At 37.7% G+C, this 18932-nt stretch overlaps 1 protein-coding gene and 1 long non-coding RNA gene across 9 annotated transcripts; both read left to right on the top strand.

Moving 5' to 3' along the window:
* The first annotated feature begins 1730 nt into the window (after window positions 1-1730).
* Window positions 1731-16540, top strand: LOC131335710 (uncharacterized). Of its 8 annotated transcripts, XR_009202592.1 has the most exons (15): window positions 1731-1941; window positions 2104-2420; window positions 2716-2824; window positions 3495-3734; window positions 3834-3904; window positions 4915-5022; window positions 8424-8595; window positions 9743-9993; window positions 10101-10191; window positions 11942-12012; window positions 12093-12235; window positions 13844-13941; window positions 14064-14134; window positions 16053-16197; window positions 16373-16540. It is a non-coding gene; the product is annotated as an uncharacterized LOC131335710 (long non-coding RNA). The 8 variants fall into 8 exon arrangements; XR_009202596.1 differs by lacking the exons at window positions 8424-8595; window positions 9743-9993; window positions 10101-10191; ... (3 more) ...; window positions 14064-14134; window positions 16053-16197 and adding an exon at window positions 5201-5276 and having other exon boundaries at window positions 4915-5027; XR_009202597.1 differs by lacking the exons at window positions 8424-8595; window positions 9743-9993; window positions 10101-10191; ... (3 more) ...; window positions 14064-14134; window positions 16053-16197 and adding an exon at window positions 5201-5276.
* A 202-nt stretch (window positions 16541-16742) lies between these two features.
* On the top strand, window positions 16743-18521 carry LOC131298628 (ruBisCO large subunit-binding protein subunit beta, chloroplastic-like). Its single transcript, XM_058324106.1, has 6 exons — window positions 16743-16767; window positions 16831-16875; window positions 16984-17084; window positions 17366-17443; window positions 17532-17641; window positions 18364-18521. Exons 1-6 carry the CDS (start codon window positions 16743-16745, stop codon window positions 18374-18376), a joined length of 372 nt encoding a protein of 123 aa, XP_058180089.1. The 3' UTR covers window positions 18377-18521.
* The last annotated feature ends 411 nt before the right edge of the window (window positions 18522-18932 follow it).

Raw genomic sequence — 18932 nt, forward strand, 5'->3', positions numbered from 1 at the left:
TTCCCCGGGTTCAAAATCTTGGCTCTGCCACTGTTTATACATAAGGAAACCCTAAAACCTATTCCAATTAGGAAGGAACTAAAATATCTTATAAAAGAAATAAAATAACTGATAAATAGAAGAAAATTCGTAAGGGAAAATGATGGCCCATGACGTGTTTTGATAATTAATACCCACCAAGGACAAGTTAAGAACATTTGTTAATGCTGAAAATGTCTTTGATGAGTATTAATTATTAAAACACGTCATTGGCCGTCATTTTCCCAATTTGTAAGTAGGGGAAGGAGCCCAATTTGGGAATGTTGGAGGAGCCCAAATACCAATATAACATGATAAATTAAGTGTTGGGCCACCAACTATTGGGTCGAACTCTTTTTTCCACTCATGAACACATGATTTGGGCTTCTTTTTGGCATTTTTCTTATGCTTTAACCCATCTCTTTTAAGGTTGATCCAACGTCAACTCCAACCTTTTTAAATGTCACCAAAATCACTCGTTTCACGTACAAAGAAATAATTATTCCATTAATCAACAACTAAGCGTACATTGTAGGAATTTATATAATAAAATACAAGTGCAATACTACCCTAGAATAATAGGATAAATATGCACTTTTAACCATTCATCACACCCCAACCAGCTGCTAATCCCTAGCAATTAAGGCAACTAAAGAGATTACTCCAACACAGAGAGGTAAAAGTGAAAACTCAACAAATAAGTACAAAGAACCAAAATGAACATGGTGGTTCTGGCCGTTGAATTTATAATAATTAAAAAATTGACACAAATCAACAACCGAAACCCTTTAGCACAAAAGAACAAGGGGTTTCGGGACAATGAAAATCAGACCGTTGGAGAGGAGGTCCTTTCCCATGAGTATTTTTGTACTCCCTCCGTCCCTTTTTTTGTGTCTAGTATTTCATTTTGGGCTATCCCTTAATAAGTGTCCATTTTGTAAAGTTAGGGGGGTAAAAGTTGGTGTATTGTCTATTTTGTCCCTAAAAGTAGATTTTATTTTGAAAAGTTAGTGAATAAAAGTGTAACGATGATGGGTAAGTAGGGAAAGTGGAGGAAAAAGTTGATGTGAAAGGTGTAATAATGATGTCTTTTTAATAAGTTGGAGTTACGAAGCAGGACACTTAAAAAGGGACGAAGGGAGTATTTAAATTTGAATCACTTTTGTAGGAAGGGAGTAAAAAGAAAAAAAGATTGTACCATGTGTCTTGTTTCACGAATCTTTCCCAAGTGTCGGAGAGTGTTGAAAGTCTTTCCGTTTAGAAAGATTTGTAGGTTAGATTCGTGAAAGAATTGTACCAGAATTGTAGGTTTGATTCGTGAAAAGTGTAGTTGATTCAAAATTATTGTTACCATATACAACGTACAAGTATTTTGTGCAAAATAATTTTGACATTAACAAAATAGGTTTTGACATTTACACTTCATTAAAACCTCTTTTTCCTTTACTCTTTAAGAAAGTGATTCAAATTTAAATTAAGAAAAAATACTCATGAAAGAAGAGTTGTAAATCTTGGACCATTTTTTGAAAATCTTTCTGTTTACAAGTCGACCTTTTTTGGTCGTGCCAACGGTATTCAAAAACAGAAAACATTGAAAAATCTTTCACGAATCTTTCCCAAGCGTTGTCATGTTCTTGTAGGTTTAGAGAGAAGAGAAAAACCTTCTCTATCTCTCTCTCCCCACACAACCCCCCCTCCTGCCCCCTTCTCTCTCTCTCTCTCTCTCCCCACACAAAGACTGCAGTTGGGCGAGAATGGCGAGGGAGAGAGGGAAGCTGGTGTATATGGTGTACAGAGCTTTGAGCTACGGTCTGCGCAGGGTTCGAGGCCTGGAACACCCTCTCTGTTGGCCCGAGTGCCTCAGCCGTCCTTCTCTCCCTCGCCCCGCCGGCCCTTTCATCTAGTTCCATGCCGTCTCCCTAGGTTATACTTCTCTCTCATCCCATAGTGAATATCATCATATACGTAATTGTAGACAAATGTTATTACGTATAGCATTTTTTAAGTTGGTAAGAGTTAAGATTTTGGCCTTAACCAAAAAAAAGAGTTAAGATTTTGGATACTTAAACACCTCTCTCTTGCTAGGAGGCGAAGAGTTCTTGGTTGTTTCTAGGGTTTCAGCTGCCGGGGGCCTTTCCTCCTCTCTCTTTCTCTCCCCTTCCTCCCTATTTCCCTCTGTTTTCTACCATTTTTACCCTCGTCTGCCTGCTTTTTTTTTCGTTTCTTTTTCTTATTAAAAAATGATCCGCTTATGTACAGGCTATTGAAGATGGTGGTGATGGAGATTGGTGTTGGGCGTCCTGGTTCTCGACGGTCGTCTTCCCCTGGTTGTTTATGGGGGTGATTTGCTGGTTTATCAGCACCCTTTTGGGGGTTTCGGCCGGCGACGAGAGCGGCGAATGGTAAGGTTTCTGGATCTGTTATCTTTCTCCTCCTCTTCTTTTTTTTTTTCCGACCCCCTATCCTTGTGGTCTGCTTCTCTTCTCGCAAGACCGCTTCACTTCTGGTAAACCATCTCTCGTTGTAAGTTGCCAAATGAGCTCTTTGTGTTAGTTAGCGATGGATATTCTTGCTTCCTTTTTCTATTTGGAATACTATCACCTGTATGTTTTAAGTTTCATTCAAACCAAACGGGGTAGTGTTTGTCAATTGGAATTTTGTTCTATTTGTGTTATGACTGTTGTTTTTTTTTATCAGGTGAAGGAATCGTTGCAATTCCAGTGATAAAATGCTGCATTGAAAGGAGGCCAGATATAAATATCTTGATGACGACAATGACTCTGTCTGCATTGTCAGTTGAAATCTGGTTCGTTTTTGTTTTCATTTGTATTCAGTTGTTCACCTAGAGACATCATCATACTAATACCATCTAAAGTATTATCTGGCTTTTCCTATTGTATTCGTTATGACTTATGAACTTATATAAGCTAGAAGAATCTCACTATTGGTGATATGTAGTGAAACTTAACATAAAGAGGTCCATTTTGTGGATTGATGCGAGTTATAGTCAATATGTTTGACACATGCAATGCAAGGAGTACGATCCTTTTCTTAAACAATGCAAGCAGTGTTGTAAAAGTTGTAAAAAATTTGCCTAGCCAAACATCTAGGTGCTGAATTGGGTGGCGAGACAAATCGGATGATTAGTTGGCAGTTAGGCAGAATTAGTTGGCGACTAATCAGCTAGGTGGTTGGGCATGATTAATCGAATAATTAGGCGGCTAGGTGGGATTAATCGGGGGGGGGGGGGGGGGGGGGGGGGGGGTTAATAAATACGTAATTTTGCAAATCTAAGTGGTTTTTTTGTTGCGGTAGTATACTATTATGGTTTTAGTGTAGTTTGGATTCATATATACTTAATCTAAATCTCGTCTTCTCTGCTCATTTCTGCTGTGAACTGTTTTTGCATCTCTTTGTGTTGTCTCTTTTGTCTCTCGTCTTTTTCTTTGTTGTCTCTCGTTTCTGTTTGTATGTAGTCACTGTTTTTTGGGAAAGTGGGGGAAGAATGCATCGGAAGCGACGAAGAAGGCCGAGGATCCTGCTAGGGATATGTGGTAGCACTGTACTATGTACGGCGGACTCATCGATGCACGATTTAAGACTCAAGACCACGTTGTCAAGTCAGCGCTGCCTCACTCCACCATAGAGAAAACCTTCTGCTGCAACCATTTCTCCACCACCACTACTCAGTTCGGAATTTGATTGTGTAGGATGAGGTGAAAAGAATGTATCTTCCTTTTTAGGTCAAGGCTGATTTTGATTTCTATTTTTTATTTTTGATTATTCTTCCATTGTGGTGTCTTCTCCATTTTCAGATCTCATTTTGGGGGCTGATAAAACAGAAATACTCTTTGGTCTTCCTGATTTTGGCAAAAAAATGGAAAATGTAATGCTCCTTAACTTTTTTTCCGTATGATTTTGATACCATACCAGTTTTCTTTGCCTGAGTTGGGAAGGGATGTGGTTGGAATTCTTACATTTCAGTTATTTCTAATGACGTTAATGATAATGACCATTCGGTGAAGAACAAAAGGAAGCATACGAAAGTAAAGGGAAAAGAGAGAGAGAACTTTGTGATTGAGTTTTACAAGAACACAACTGAAAAAATTAGTGGGTTTTGAGAAGTAATGGGACCTCACTTTTGGCTATCATGTATATTGGTTTCTAATGGGATTTTAACTGAACAAGGTCATATGACCGATTATGGAACTTTATTGTGGTAACATTGCTTCTTCCTTACAAAAAAAATATCTTTATATATTGGTTTTCATTAATATGTTGTCTGTATTGCTTATTGTACTGGCAATTACTTGCAAGCCATTGCTGCTGCGTTTGCTTGTGATCAGGAGGAGTATAGTGTGGTTTTAATAACTCATTCTGCTCACAAGTTTTAGCCAAAAATCCTTTTGAATTTCATCTCTATTCTTTGCTGTTGTATTTAGTAGTGTAACATACTACAATTGGTTAGTTGATTGATTAAGAGAACCATTTATGAATCACTTTGGGCCTTTGGACTATTGGATGAAAAGGTAAGTGCGTAGATTTAGTTTTTTTGGTGCTGGGAATGGTAGAAGTGTCCATGAGGATGTAACCTCCATATTTAGGTTTCATGCATCTTTTGTCCTTTATTCTCAAAAGTTTTTTTTTTCTAACCTTTCGTCCTCATTTTTGGGCTTATTTCATTTTTTTTCATGGAGAGACTCCTTTTGTGGCTCAATTTTTCCAATGCGGCCCTTTGCTGTGGTTTCCACCTATGTTGTAAGTGGGGGTTATGGTTATTTCATAACTCATAGCATTTGCAAGGATTACCATTATGCTTTTTTAGACTTTTAACGTTTTCCTAATATGTCCTTTTTAATTACCTAATTTTTGTCGGCTTCTCCTGATTTTTACGAGGGTATCTATGGAAAATGGGGGTGGTGTTGGTTAGAGAATGGTGGTACAGTGGTTGCGGTATGCAGATGATGGCAGAGCTGTGGCAGTGATGGTTGCAGCTTTCGGCAGGTGAGGTAAAACAGGGAGTTCACTTCGTAGAACTTGGCACTTTCTTCTCCTATATATTTTGACTTGTCACCCTTTATTATTATGTAGAACATGGGTTGTAATTATTTAATGCTTTCGGCCGGTGATGTATGATTATAAGTGATGATTATTTATCTTTTTCTTGTTCTAATGTCTAGAGTTTCTATTAAGACTGCTAGAGAATGATTGGAGACCATTGCCTCACTGATTCTACTTTATTTGGGTTCAACATTTGGGTGAGTTTTCTATGAAATGATCTATGGAACAATGAAGGGTTGATATGTTGTGCTGAATAGTTTTTCTTTTTTGACCATGTGTTTGTTTGATCACCTATTTGAGAGACCTTATTCTTTATCTCCAATTTTTATTTTTGTAGACTCTCGGGCCTATGCTTCACTGTAGGCCACTACCCTTATGCATGAAATCATTTTGCAGCTGAAATTGGGTAACATCTAGAATCGAAAACCGAATCTGTTACCATGGCTCCCAACAAATTGATTTAATCGAATTTGCTTAAGAGTACGACCCACCAGAAACCATGCTTATTCAAGTATTGGTGCGTGACCTCTCTTCAGCTAAAATCCTGCTTATTCAAGAGAGGTCATGCTTATTGTGGTGAGCTAAAACCATGCTTATTAACATTGCTTCGGTGTGTGAACTCTCTTGAATAAGCAATGTTACTGCCGAAACCATGCTTATTATTCAAGTATCCATGCTTGACGTCTCTTGAATAAGCAATTGTGGAAGCGTGACCTCTCTGCAGCCTTTTGAGACGTGCTAAGAGCAAAGGTCTTCGATGCATCGACATTCTCACATGTTGCACTGAAGTGGTCCATGCTTTGGAAAATGTTTATTTTGCTGCAAAATGTCATTAGATTATAAGCTGTTAGCCTTAGCCTTTAAGTTTGTTTGTGTGATCAAGGCCACCAACAGGACTTGCAACTAGCCCACAATCTTGCTCAGACTAGCCTTTGCAATAGGTATTTTATGTAATGGATGACTTATGTTGTTTGGTTTTGAAAAAAATGAACAATTCGTATGTATATACGTGTATATTACCAGATATCGAAAAGCCTTAAAAGCAATGGGCATGACTTTATCATGCCAAGAAAAAAGTTAAGACTGCCCCTGAGCATTACCCTTCAATCTCCCCCATTAAGGGGCTCAATTGGAAAAATCCCGCCAAACTTTGACCGACCAGAAATTCAGATTCATGACCCAGAAATACAAGGAAGGGGCTATGTCTATTCTTCAGTTTTTCTTTGAATTTTTTAGGCATTAAAGATCTAATTAGTAATTTGTTAGAGTAATCTTGCATTTCCTTTGTCATCTAAAACTGAATAGTTTGCCACTGTTTTGTTTCAATCCGTTTGACTGGTGCGGGTCATCGATGGTGTTCATCCTTGAAGGCTAAATATTTCAAGGTAGATTTGTTATAGAGCACAGTCTTGATACACTTTTGTTGAGATTTTAATAGGGAGATTTAGTGATAGGTCCACTATAGACATTTCATAAGCCCACAAGTTCACCTAATAGTTTTGTAAAGCCACAAGTCCACACAACCTAAACCCTAGGGTACCCTATGAAAGTGCCTAAAACCCTAAACCCTATGAAAGTGCATAAACCACTAAAACCCTATAATAGGAAAGTGCACCCTAAAACCCTAAAAAAAAGTGCCTAAACTCTAGGGTACTCTACACTAGGGTAATCTACCCTACCCTAGGGTACCCTATCCTATAATAAAAAAGTGCACCTTAAAATCTTATGAAAGTGCCTAGATCCTAGGGTACCTTACCTTACTCTAGGGTACCCTAAAATGGACTTAAGACCTTACAAAATTAATAGGTGGACTTGTGGGCTTATGAAGTTCACGTAATGAACCTAAGACTGATTTTCTAATTTTTTTTATACTATGTTCTTGTTTATTATGAAATGCTACAAATGAGATATGCATATATGTGCTTTGTGTAACTGTATTCCATCCCGCAAAAAGGGTACCTTTACTCACTACATTTGCTGGAGTAATAACAAAAAAAGGAGAAGGAACAAATCAATTGTCTAAAGGGGAGGGCATGTCTTATAGAATGTATACAATGGAGAGGTTTTACCTTGTGGAACATAGCAAAAAAGGGATGGAAGTTGAAATGGGAATGGAGGCAGAAAAGCACATAAAGCACTAAATACGGGGATCGCATAGGAGGAAATGACACATTCTATGCGTTGGTATAATAATAATTGTTTTCATAACGATTATGTGTAAACGAATATACATAGACACATGAAAACGTTTTCTTTTCATTGCAAGCAATTGCCACATGATAACAAAGAGTTCACATCTTTCAAACTAGCATTTTCTCTCCTCAACTTGGTAGGTTTCTTTAGTCTGATGGCTGCCACAGATTTCTTTTTGGGTTAGCAACTGTTGTCTTTTGAATTTACGATCGAGATGTTGCTCATCGAAGTTTTAACTATGATACTATCTCGATGGGAGTACACGCATTGTATTACTTTGGTTCGACTTACATTGTGTAACATCCCGTCCCACATCGGAAGTCTACATGGATGATCTTGGGCATATAACAAACCTTGTGGGCTACTACTAGTACCTTGTGCTTAAGCTTTTGGGTCATGTAGTGTGGCCTGTGGATCAAAATCAGGGTACTGGGCCAGTGGTCTACTCGGGGCGTTACAAGTGGTATCAAAGCCATCCATGTGCACGACCATGTGGGCCTTGGAGTTTGGTTTGATTTGGTTGTTGGTTTGATTTGTATTGGTGATTATAGTGCTCAACCCCTCGCGAGGGCGCGAGGCTATAAAGTTGGGGAGATTGTAACACCCCGTCCCACATCGGAAGTCTACATGGATGATCTTGGGCATATAACAAACCTTGTGGGCTACTACTAGTACCTTGTGCTTAAGCTTTTGGGTCATGTGGTGTGGCCTGTGGATCAAAATCAGGGTACTAGGCCAGTGGTCTGCTCGGGGCGTTACACATTGCATGTATAGCCATTGTTCTTGTAAGCATATCTGTACATGGATGGTTCCCTCGAACTAACTTGTTCTTGATCAGCCATGATATTGGAAAGGACAAGGATAGTGAATTTGAACTTTTAAGATGCTGTATAATTTCTCAGCCACCACTAGGTTGCGCAACGTGTAGATCCATAAGGCACTTACTCACTTACATTTTGGTCCTCCCTTTTTGATATATAAAGGTGTGGGTCTTAAAGTTATATGTATCAATGTTATATTAGACTTCACTAGAGTTGAGCTATATAGCTAATTGACAACTCCATATGTGTTTACAAGGAGGCTCCTTAAAGTCACTCAATCTATTGGACATATTCATATCAAATATTTACCAGTTTCTTTCTTTTATAAAGGGTGATTCGATGGAAGATTTTTGGAATGGTCTTAAACCAGCTAGAGCTTCTGTCATGAAATGCTCAAGTTCCCACCATTTCTTCTAGCTGCTACAGTAGTCTATGTGGGCACAAGAAATGGAGTAAAACGAGTGACGGGGATGCTAACTACTACGAAGATCTACTCATGTAAGTACCCTATGTCTGCATTTCTTTTGTCAAAAACATTTTCAGCGTTCATTAGAGATTGGTTTGCCTCTAAAAGCATTGTGTTAATTGTGAATAGAGTAGTAAGACAAATAGGTACTTACCCGATTCTCTCTCTTCTCTATTGTGCTTTAAAGTCTATCTTTTGGATAGTTTGAGGTGTTTCATCCCTCTTTTCATGAACTTAATTTTTGGATAATTCTTTTCAAATTCTTTTTTGGTTTTTTACGATTTCATTTGTTTGGAATTTCAGATCCTTTGGCCTCCAATTTTGTTTTTACATGATTTGTTTAAGTTGTCAAGAAAACTAATAAGTTCAACTCATAATGAGGGAGAAAAATTCCATAAAACTAGATCATGAGAAAACAAATCCAAAGACAGCCTGGATTATTGATGGGTTTGTTAACAGAGCTCTATCATATGCATTAACTTTATTCCTTTCTTTAGCCTTCTGAATTAGCATTAGGTTCATGGATCTTTTGGAACCAGTTCAATCTTATAGTTTTGGGCAGCCTTGGTGTTTTTATACTTTTTGGCTGCTTTTTTTTTTTTTTATGTATTCGATTTGTTAGCACAATTCATCATACCCCTGCCACTTGTATTTGTTCTTCTTTCTTGATACAAATTTGTGATATGCAAACATTGGATTCCTTGAAAGAAGTGTTTGTGATACATTCTCTATGCCACTAAAAGTTGACACCAATCTATTTTGACGATAATTTGACATAGCTTTACCCCAATGTAGAGACTACGTTCCCATCACGCATCATACAAGCTCAACATGAAGAAAAACTAATTTATTAGATTTAGACTTGTTAAAGTTATGGTGTACCTGTCTATGGCTATTGTAGATGGTGGTTCAGTTGGTGGAGATTGCCACTTCTTTTTTTGGTTGTACGAATTTCAAAAATTTAGATGATTTAGCACTCCACATTTTGATTGCCAAGGAATTATCATATCTGATAGCAGTATACGGCGATGAATACCACATTTCAATGAAATTTGTTATCTGTTATTGGAAGAGGATTTAGTGGTTGTAGTTATCTAAAGCTATAAAACAAAGAGAGTTCAACCCAATTTCACAGCTTGGCAATTTTTCCCTATTTTTCCAATTGTGCCCTTGGATTGGGGAGCCATTGGTTTTGGCGTCGAGGGCAGTTTGGTCCATTCACCTCATGCGAAGAACGTGGCCCAGATGAAGCCACATCTCCCCCCTTTCCTTTTCCTTTCCTTCATCTAGTTTGGAGCAGATAGGAGAGACAGAGAGAAAAGAGATACTCTTCCACACCGAGAAAAGAACGGAAGAACAAGAAGCCTAGGCCAGCAACGGTGAGGCGATATTGGGGGATTCTTTGCCGTAGACTTCGTGATTTGCGACGGTGAGGTGATTTGCTTCGATTTGTCTTTTCTAAGTCGATCGAGGGTTTTGATGTTGTCTTTCGCTCCTGCAGCTTGTATATAATAATTGGTTTTTTTCTAAGATGTTTCTAGACAGGAGGAGAGGAAGGAGTTCGTGGGTTTCGGAAGGAGCAAGGCGATCAAGTTCTGCAGTAGTGGTGCCGACTCAAAGTAGTGCCGCGAGGTGAGATTCGTTTCTTTTTAGGCTCCTATTTGTGTACCTTTATTTTGGGCGGAGCTTCGTATGGTTCGAATTGTTCTTTACATGGTTTGATTCCAGTTCTTCCGGAATAGTGTGTGTGAGTTTCTCGAGGATTAATAGTATTTTGAAGTGTTATTTGTGTGGACCTGTTGTATGAAGCGTGTACATATGGTGCGGAAAAAAGCTTATTTGTTTTCTCTCTTTTGATGGTCCTATTTTTGTGGAGGTTTGCTCGTTCTAAAAGGGAGGAAAATGAAATTCTTAAACAATGATCACTATGAAGAAAACATACAGGGAAGAATTCATCTGGACAGTAGGTGGGAAGGAAAGTCTTAAACTTCTGTGCTGAGCTAACGACATATGCATGATGATTGCGACAACAGTAAAAAATAAAGAAATTTAAAAGCATTCATAAACATCTATGAAAAAATTCTTAGTTTTACTTTTTCCTTATGCATGAATTTTCCCCGTTACTGGTTTTACCTGCTCCTTTTGTATTCTCTGCCTCCAGCAGAATAAATTCTCCTGCTTAATAATAATAACTAGGTTTTATCATTTTATATTCCTTTTGTTTTTTCCTTTTGTGGTTAGACCTTGCTTGTATTCTTTTTCCTACTTTACCTATTTATTTCATTACATTCTAAATGACAGTGCCTCTATAATATGGGGGTATTCTTTGAAGATCACAAGAGCATGCCTCTCTTCTCCGGAATTGACTAAATGACAAAGAAATTACTGCAATAGCGTCCAAATCTATAAATCTCTTGCTGAATATGAGACAATACATAATCCAGTTTGAATTCCTTCAAGCGTTAGACTCCATAACACATTCCTGATACATAAAAGTCCAGCCATTATTTGAAATCAAGTTAATTTCCTGGGCTCCTAGCCTTGTAGGCTTTATTTTTGTTTAGCTAGACTGTAATCACCCGCAACTCTCTAAATTATACCTTTAAATCTTGCATGAACAATTGAACAAAATGATGGAAGTAGTAGGAAGGTAGAGAGAGAGAGGTAGCACATGAGTTCATTGGGATAGGAGAGGGAGACATTGATGGGCAATAGGATTCTAGCCACATGTACCCGAAGAAAAAGAGCAAAGCAAATCAAGCATGCCCAAAACTAAACCAACCCCTTGGACTACTACGCAAAACACCATTGGATTTCAAAGTAGCACGATCTAATTCAAAATTTTCACCCAATTGAGCGCATCTAGCATATTTTTTCACAGTGGCAGGGTCACTATAACTAGCCCATAGCTTCAATTTTTGCGATTGAAACATACATTGACTACGTCCTTCTCTTTTCTCTCTGCTTATTACAAACCCCCTAAACCACATATAAGTACATTGGAGGTAGTTGGGATAAGTATTTTACTGAGGGTAGATAGGAGGATAATCCTTCAGAGTTTTCATACTGCTCTCTCTTTACATTTGGCGAACTAAAATTGAAGTTTCAAGGTACATTACTATTTGAAAGCATAAAAGTATGAGGGGTGAATGTCCTTGTACAAGATGTGGTTAGCTGAGAAGAAGTTAACAAATAGCTGTTTGCTTCACATTGTTCCATAACTACTTCTTGCAAGTTGTACATCAGTTCATAATTTGGGTCTTTAAGAAAACCACTATGAATCCAGTCATTGTTGTTGAGAGGATTGGCCTAAAGAATATTACTTTCTTGTCTGCATGTTGTCACACCTGATGGTTATGGTCCCTAACATTGGTGGTTCAAGCTCTTAATGCCCTCAACCTTGACAAATTTCTAAAATCCATAGGAAAAGATCCGGCCTATGTTGACCTGGAGGTAATTTCCAATCCAGTTTCCTGAGTGGGTTTATCTACTAATGGATTTTGTATGAAACAAAAGTTTCTTTTATTTTTTAGGCCAACCCTTCAATTGGCAAGATCAACCTCCTGATCTAGCATATCTTGTTCCATCAAAGAAGGTCCTATAGAAAAAGCAGGTCCTTAAAAAGGTCCTGAAAGTAGCCATATTGCCGTGAATAATATGCCCACATCGGTTGCAGGTATGTGATTTTACAGAAAGTTACTACCTTCATACTATCACCGATTGTCTTTAATTAGTACTAATATTAGTTTCTTCTAGAATGGTATTCTCTAACTTGATCACTATTATGAGCTCCTTCCGATCATTTTTTTGTTCATTGGAGCTTGACCGACCCATACAGTTTTAGAGCTTGTATTACACTTATTTAAACTTCTTTAGGTTTGCACTTTCTTGATTTGTAGTATGCTAACTACTTGTATCTTTGTAAGAGCCTTTTTTTCCCTTGCCTTTATTGATCTTCGACTTCGATATCAGTTTTGATCTCCGAAAGGAGGATATCATGTTGTCATGATTTCTTGGTATTCGTGCTGAATTCATTGGTTAATCTTCTCAAAAGAGGATATACATACTGTTTTGTGATTAAAGGATTAGAGTATCGATGACCCCTCAATGTTGCATTCTCTGAGTGGGTTATGGTTTGATGCTTGACTGTAAAAGTTTATTGCTGTAGACGCATATATAAATACACTGCAGAAACCTTAGAACAATTCCAAATTCTTCTTCCACTACATTTAACTACTATTTTAGACAGGCATTGCATCATAAGTTTAGTCCTTCAATACTCTTTTTACATTTCCTGACGCATATGGGCAAATTTGAAGAGTATTTTGCTAGATCCCCTACTATCCTTTGGCATTGGAACAACACGAATAAAACTATAACAAAAATATCAGAAGAGATCCTGCTTTTAGGTCCACAACACCTGAATCTTAGACACTTCCTAGCAACTTTTATTGTCCTATTATTTTGCATGATGGTAGGCACAGCAAGGCTTGGGGAATCACTTGTAAAAACGGTGAGTTTCATTAACGATTTCTATGACCTTATACTTTTTGGCTTCTTACAGAGTAGATGACATTAAGGAAGCATGTACATTTACATATCTATTATTTACCATTAATGATCAAACTTCAGTGTTTCATTTGGAGTTGAACAATTTTTTCCAAATGTGTAAATAATGATATTGCTTGGGCTTGGGCTATTGAAGTCCAGCTATCCTTCTAGGTTGTTTACACATTTCATCTTTTTTAACTGTTTCCATTTGACGATTTATGATCAATCCTTTGATCATCTATTCATCTCACGATTTGTTGTTGTCTATCGCTGCATACTTGTTGTGTATCACGATTGGTATAAGCTTTCCTATTGGTGGAACTTTGAACCACCGCCACTTTCTTTGAGCATTTATAGCATCATGGATTGCATTGTAGTATCATATTTGAAGTAAATACCTAGCAACTGAGATAACTTTCAGTAAAAACCTTTGGAAATAAGGTTTGCCACTTCCATTCTTTGCACCTTTTTCTGGTGAGTCATTGAGATGCAGCTGTTCCTGCTAACCACAACCCCCCCCACACTTTGTCATACCCATGTGAATTATTATTAACAGTACCAGAACTTGAAGGACTCTTTATAACCTGTGCACTTTATTTTTGCTCTATTGTTGATACTTGAGCACATAAAGACTTATTTAGTATTCAATTCATGCTCATGTTCAAAGTTTTAGCCCAAACAACCTCTCATTAAATCTAAACTATTTGCATGCTCAAATTCAATGTGGAGATAGTAGATCAAACTGGATCCATCCCTGCCACTGCATTTGCAGAGAAGGCAGAACAACTTTACGACATCACTGTGGCAGAAATGCTCAACAATACAACCAATGTACGTTATATTAGACCTTATCCTCACTACATTAACCTGGCTACATTATGAAACTCCCTTTTGGTTCATGTTATTTGGCATGAAGATGTATCAAACTCCCTTTTGATTCATCCTTGTCGCAGTGCTCGGGAATTATGACATCAGAGTTGTTGTGATTGATGGAATAGAGAACTGGGAGAAAAATTATGAATGGGTATGAACATATACTTAAGTTCTTTCTACATTTTGGTGGAATTGATTATGCCAGAAGAATGCATGGGATGGGTAGTTTTTGCAGCATATGTGCTTATTTTGGGTCATGACATATCAATCAATATCTATAAGAAAATCATGTTGGTTTTGAGCAACTTGTCTAGCAATGTGTAGATTAAACTTTTGTGCACATGTAGTGTATGGTGCCCAAAACTATTCTTTTGGCTAGGTCCGTAGTAAAAACTAAGAAACTGGTTTGCCTTTTGCTTGTGTGTACTAAAAAGTAGTGGTTCGTTGTAATATCGAATCAAACATGCTTGGAAGCATTTTATTTGTATGGAGGCAATTATGTGATAATATAGCTATAGCCAGGGTCTTATCTGTTCCGTTCGTTCCAGTTATTATATTTGCTCTATTCATTGTTCTGTTCTTTTCTTACGGCTCCAAGTGGCTTGCAATCGGCTCATGGCTTGTCGCATTATTGGCTCGAATTGTCTTGTGAGCTGGGGTTCATTTACTTAAAGTTCAGAGATTTTTCATATTTTGCCCCAACACTTGGGGTTTTCTATTTCCACTTTCCAATCAAAAGGGATGTGATGCAAACTAGTACAACCTCGCCACAACCCCAAGGTCGACGATTGCAACACCCAAACCAACGAGCCCGTCACTGATCTTCCACCAACAATCGTCGACACCTCCTACCAATAACAGGCATGAGACACCTCATGCTAGCACGAGCCGCTCACCTAGTTAATATTACTATATTCTTACACATCCACATACTTTGGAAGGTGAACTTCATTATGATTAATTCTTCCTTGGATGGGATGACAAATATGTCGGTCGCTATTGATGGATGAAATGACAAGAGAAGTCAATTGCATTTGTTCTCTACGATTTGAAAGAGGCTAGAAAATCTATTGGTTGAGGGTGAGGCCTCTTGAGATTTTTTGGTGCCTTCCTCTATTTAAGGGAGGAGTGAGGATACAATGAGATCTAGCCTTTTTTGTACTAGAAAAGCGTGCAAGTTGCTCTCTTCAATTGAAAAGCAATGGGATGTTTATGTCCGTAATATTTGGATTTTATCCTATCCTACTTATTATAAAGAGCTGGTAGGTGGCATGGCAAAATTTCAAATTGGAACGAATTTGCCCTTCAATTGCTGGGCCTCTTTTCTTAACTGGGTGTTCTTAATTGTGATTTTACCAATTCTACGAAGTGGGATATGTGGTGCGCTGGAGAAGATATAATACTTGGGTTCTGCCTTATAGTGGTTGTAGACGCATTCTCCAGAACTCTCATTTGCTTTGAGTACACCATTCTGGTTTTCTCATCTCAGCCCTAACAATTGGATTGTGTTCCCTGACTAATATTAGGCCGCATCTCCCCTTATCATTTTCTTCCTCTGGTTGAGAGAGAGAGTTGTCCCGGTGCTCCAATTTGGGCATTTCCCGAGCTGCAGGGTTGGAAACGAAACTTAGTAGTCTCGCCATTGTCCTCGCCACCACCCTTTTTTCTACAGTGCCTTGCTGGACGTGACTAGCCATTGTAGCTCTTTGCCTTCAAAGCTAATGCATTTCCGTCGTCTTCGTTGTCTCCAGCGAAGGTAATCCCAATTAGCACTAATTAGATGGATTTGATGTGCACCGATTTATGGAAATTTGGCAAGAAGAAAGAAAATAAAAAGAGAGAAATATGGGTTTGGCTTGTAGCGTGGGACAGTAGTTCTCATGGCTGCCAATTAAATATTTTATCACGTGTGGTCGAGTCCACGAAGGTATGCTACAATTTAGTTGTGATTTGTTCAATTTGGTGACTTTTTGGTCATCTGATTGATCTTTTCTTATGTATTTTGATGTGCTAAATCTGATTTAGAGGTTATGACGTCAAAGGTGGATACCCGATTTTGATAATTGCAGAAGATATTGAACAAGAAGCTAAGAAGCTTTGGCAACTCTTGTTGTGAACAAGCTTAGAGGGGCATGAAAATTGCAGCACTAAAAGCTTTGCGATTTGGAAAAAGAAAGAGCCAGTACCTTGATGACATTGTAATTCTGATTGGAGGTCATATTTCATTTTTTGAGCTGTGTGTTCATTTGCTACCTTGCATTCCTTGAATCTTGCACAAGAAAGCTCCTGGCCTTTAAGTTATATGTCGTAGTAAATATAAAGAGTAACGATATTGGCTTCCTATCTGTTTTCCGCCACTTAATTGGAAATTTTGTCTTCTTGAAAACAGCAACTATAATTAGAGATGAGTTAGAGCTTACCTTGGACAAGGGAGATAAAAAAGTCATGGGTCATGGTGCTAAGGTTGTGTTTACCAAGGATTCAATGACAATTGTTGGTGATGGGAGCACCCAGGATGCCAATAAATCAACATGTTGCACAGATTAAAAACCTTATAGAGATTTAAATCTCGTTCTATGTGTATATATAGTGGGGCGTGCGCTTGTTAGAATACTTATTCTGCATGTTTTGTAAGCAGGTTGCAGAGCAAGAATACAAAAAGGGAAAATGTAATGATTGAATCACAAAATTGTCTGGAGGTGTTGTCGTCATTCAGGTCACCTTGCATCATATGACTGTACACTATAGCTTGGTGGTCTATGAATTTACTTTCTTTTTTTTATGGTATGCATACTAAATCTAATGAAATTTTGAAAGTTAAAGAACAAACTGAGATAGAGTGAAAAGAAAAGAAGTTGAGAGTAGAGGATGCTCTCAATGCAACAAAGGCAAGTTTTTCATTAGACTCAGGTTTCTGGTTTATAGAGTTAGTAGTTCCTTGTTAGATTTGTTAGTAGTGAGGACAATGTTCAATTGACTGTGAAATTGATATTCAGGCAGCTGTTGAGGAAGGTATTGTTGTTGGTGGTGGATGCACCCTACTTAGGCTTGCATCAAAAGTTGATGCCATCAAGGATAGCCTTGAGAATGATGAAGAAAAGGTAATTTCATGCTGTAACTTTTACTAGCAGTTATGGTTGTGCAATTTTAGTGATTTTGAATCGTGATATTTAGATACAATTTGGATAGAATCTTTGCGTAACATTAATGTGTCATCAACTGAGTTACATCCAATAGATTGGAATCAAAATAGAGGTAATTGAATGAAATAGTGGAGGAACGAATTGTCAATCATAGAATATAGTTTGAAAGTCACATATTTGAGTGCAATATTTATGGTTACTTTATGATTCTTGCTAATTAATGTCAACGGGGCTGCAAGTTGGAGCGAGCTTTGAGTTACCCCCTGAAGTTGATTGCCAAGAATGCCGGTGCTAATGGAAGTGTTTTTAGTGAGAAGGTACTTAACTATATCAGTACTTCATTACCCTATGTATATGCTGTCGTGTTGTATTTGTGGGATGATATTTTGTGTATTTTTTTTGCAGGTTCTTTCCAATGATAACCCAAAATTTGGATACGATTTTGCAATAAGAGAATATGACGATTTGATGGCTGCCGGAATAATTAATCCGACCAAGGTGAGTTCCAGAGGTAAGTAACTTTTGCAGATGAGATTGTGCATGTAGTGAGAATGCCAAGACTGGATTATTTGAATTTGTGGTATCCAAGGGTAATCAATGTTGGAGCATATCAATGTTTTGAGTCTTGCAAAATGGAATTGAGTTTGATGAATGTAGTGGTCTGGAGGGTCATGTGTTTACTTATTGGTTGGGTCGTAAATAACGAATTTTGTTTTCTTTGAAAATTGTTACTCCTTATTTGTGGCAATCTGATTTTGCCTTTAGTCATCATGAAATTATTCATATAGGGGATTCTTTGCATTTCTCTGTGCCATACTTGATTACAACAGAATACTTCCAATCTTAAATAGTTCAAAGGTTTTGGGTGTAGTTCTTGTAGATCATAGATGGTGAGACACGTGTTCACACAGATACGATTATATTTGTTTTAAGTGTATCAATAATTAATGAATTTTTCCTCATCCTGAAATAATAAGAAGCAGCATCTCCTCAATGTAACTTGACAATTTAATTGGTTGAATTGGTAAAAGATTATAAGAAATAGCATCTATGAATCTGTATTCCGACTTCATTAGGCTTATTGTCTTTAGACTACTCTTTCGATGTTCTAGACTTTACTCTATTTGATGATGATATTGTGACTACTCAGCTCTTGCTTTGTGTCGAGACTTATTCCGGCTGAACGTGATTTTTTCCAGGCTGACTGAAAAACTTAATGATATGCTGATTTCTGGAGTCATGTTGCTTGAAACACGCAATTTTGGTGGCGAAAACATTCTTGATGTCAAACTGTGTGGTGGTAGAGTTCATAGAGCATGAACCTGTTCCTGCCGACAACCCCATGGACAATTTAGGAAACCAAATTTCTCCCTTTTACTACTTTCAGTTTTTGTGTATGCGTCTTCCAATTGCATTTGAATAAATACCTTCTTGTCTTGTCTGGAAACGATTACTAAACGCTGTCAAAGATTGTGAGAAGTTATTAGAGCAAAAGATGATCTGACTTCTGCTATTAGTTCTAAAACATACCGGAGGGGTCATTATTTGTGCAAATTTATTGTTTCTTCTTCTTCTTTTTTGCCTCTGTGTCATCATCAAAAAGGGAAAGATTGTTAGAAATATTTGATTTTGATTATATTTTGACAAAATTGATTTCTTAAAAGCTTTATTAAAATGTTTTATTAAAAACTCATTTCCTCCCCTTAATAAAAAGAAAGGGTTTTTCGCCTACCACATTTGGCCAATTTGGACCAATTTACCCCTCAATTGCTGCCCATAATTGTAATTTCGCCGTGAGGGCCACAG

This window comes from Rhododendron vialii, chromosome 8a (genome assembly GCF_030253575.1).
Source record: "Rhododendron vialii isolate Sample 1 chromosome 8a, ASM3025357v1".
NCBI lineage: Eukaryota > Viridiplantae > Streptophyta > Magnoliopsida > Ericales > Ericaceae > Rhododendron > Rhododendron vialii.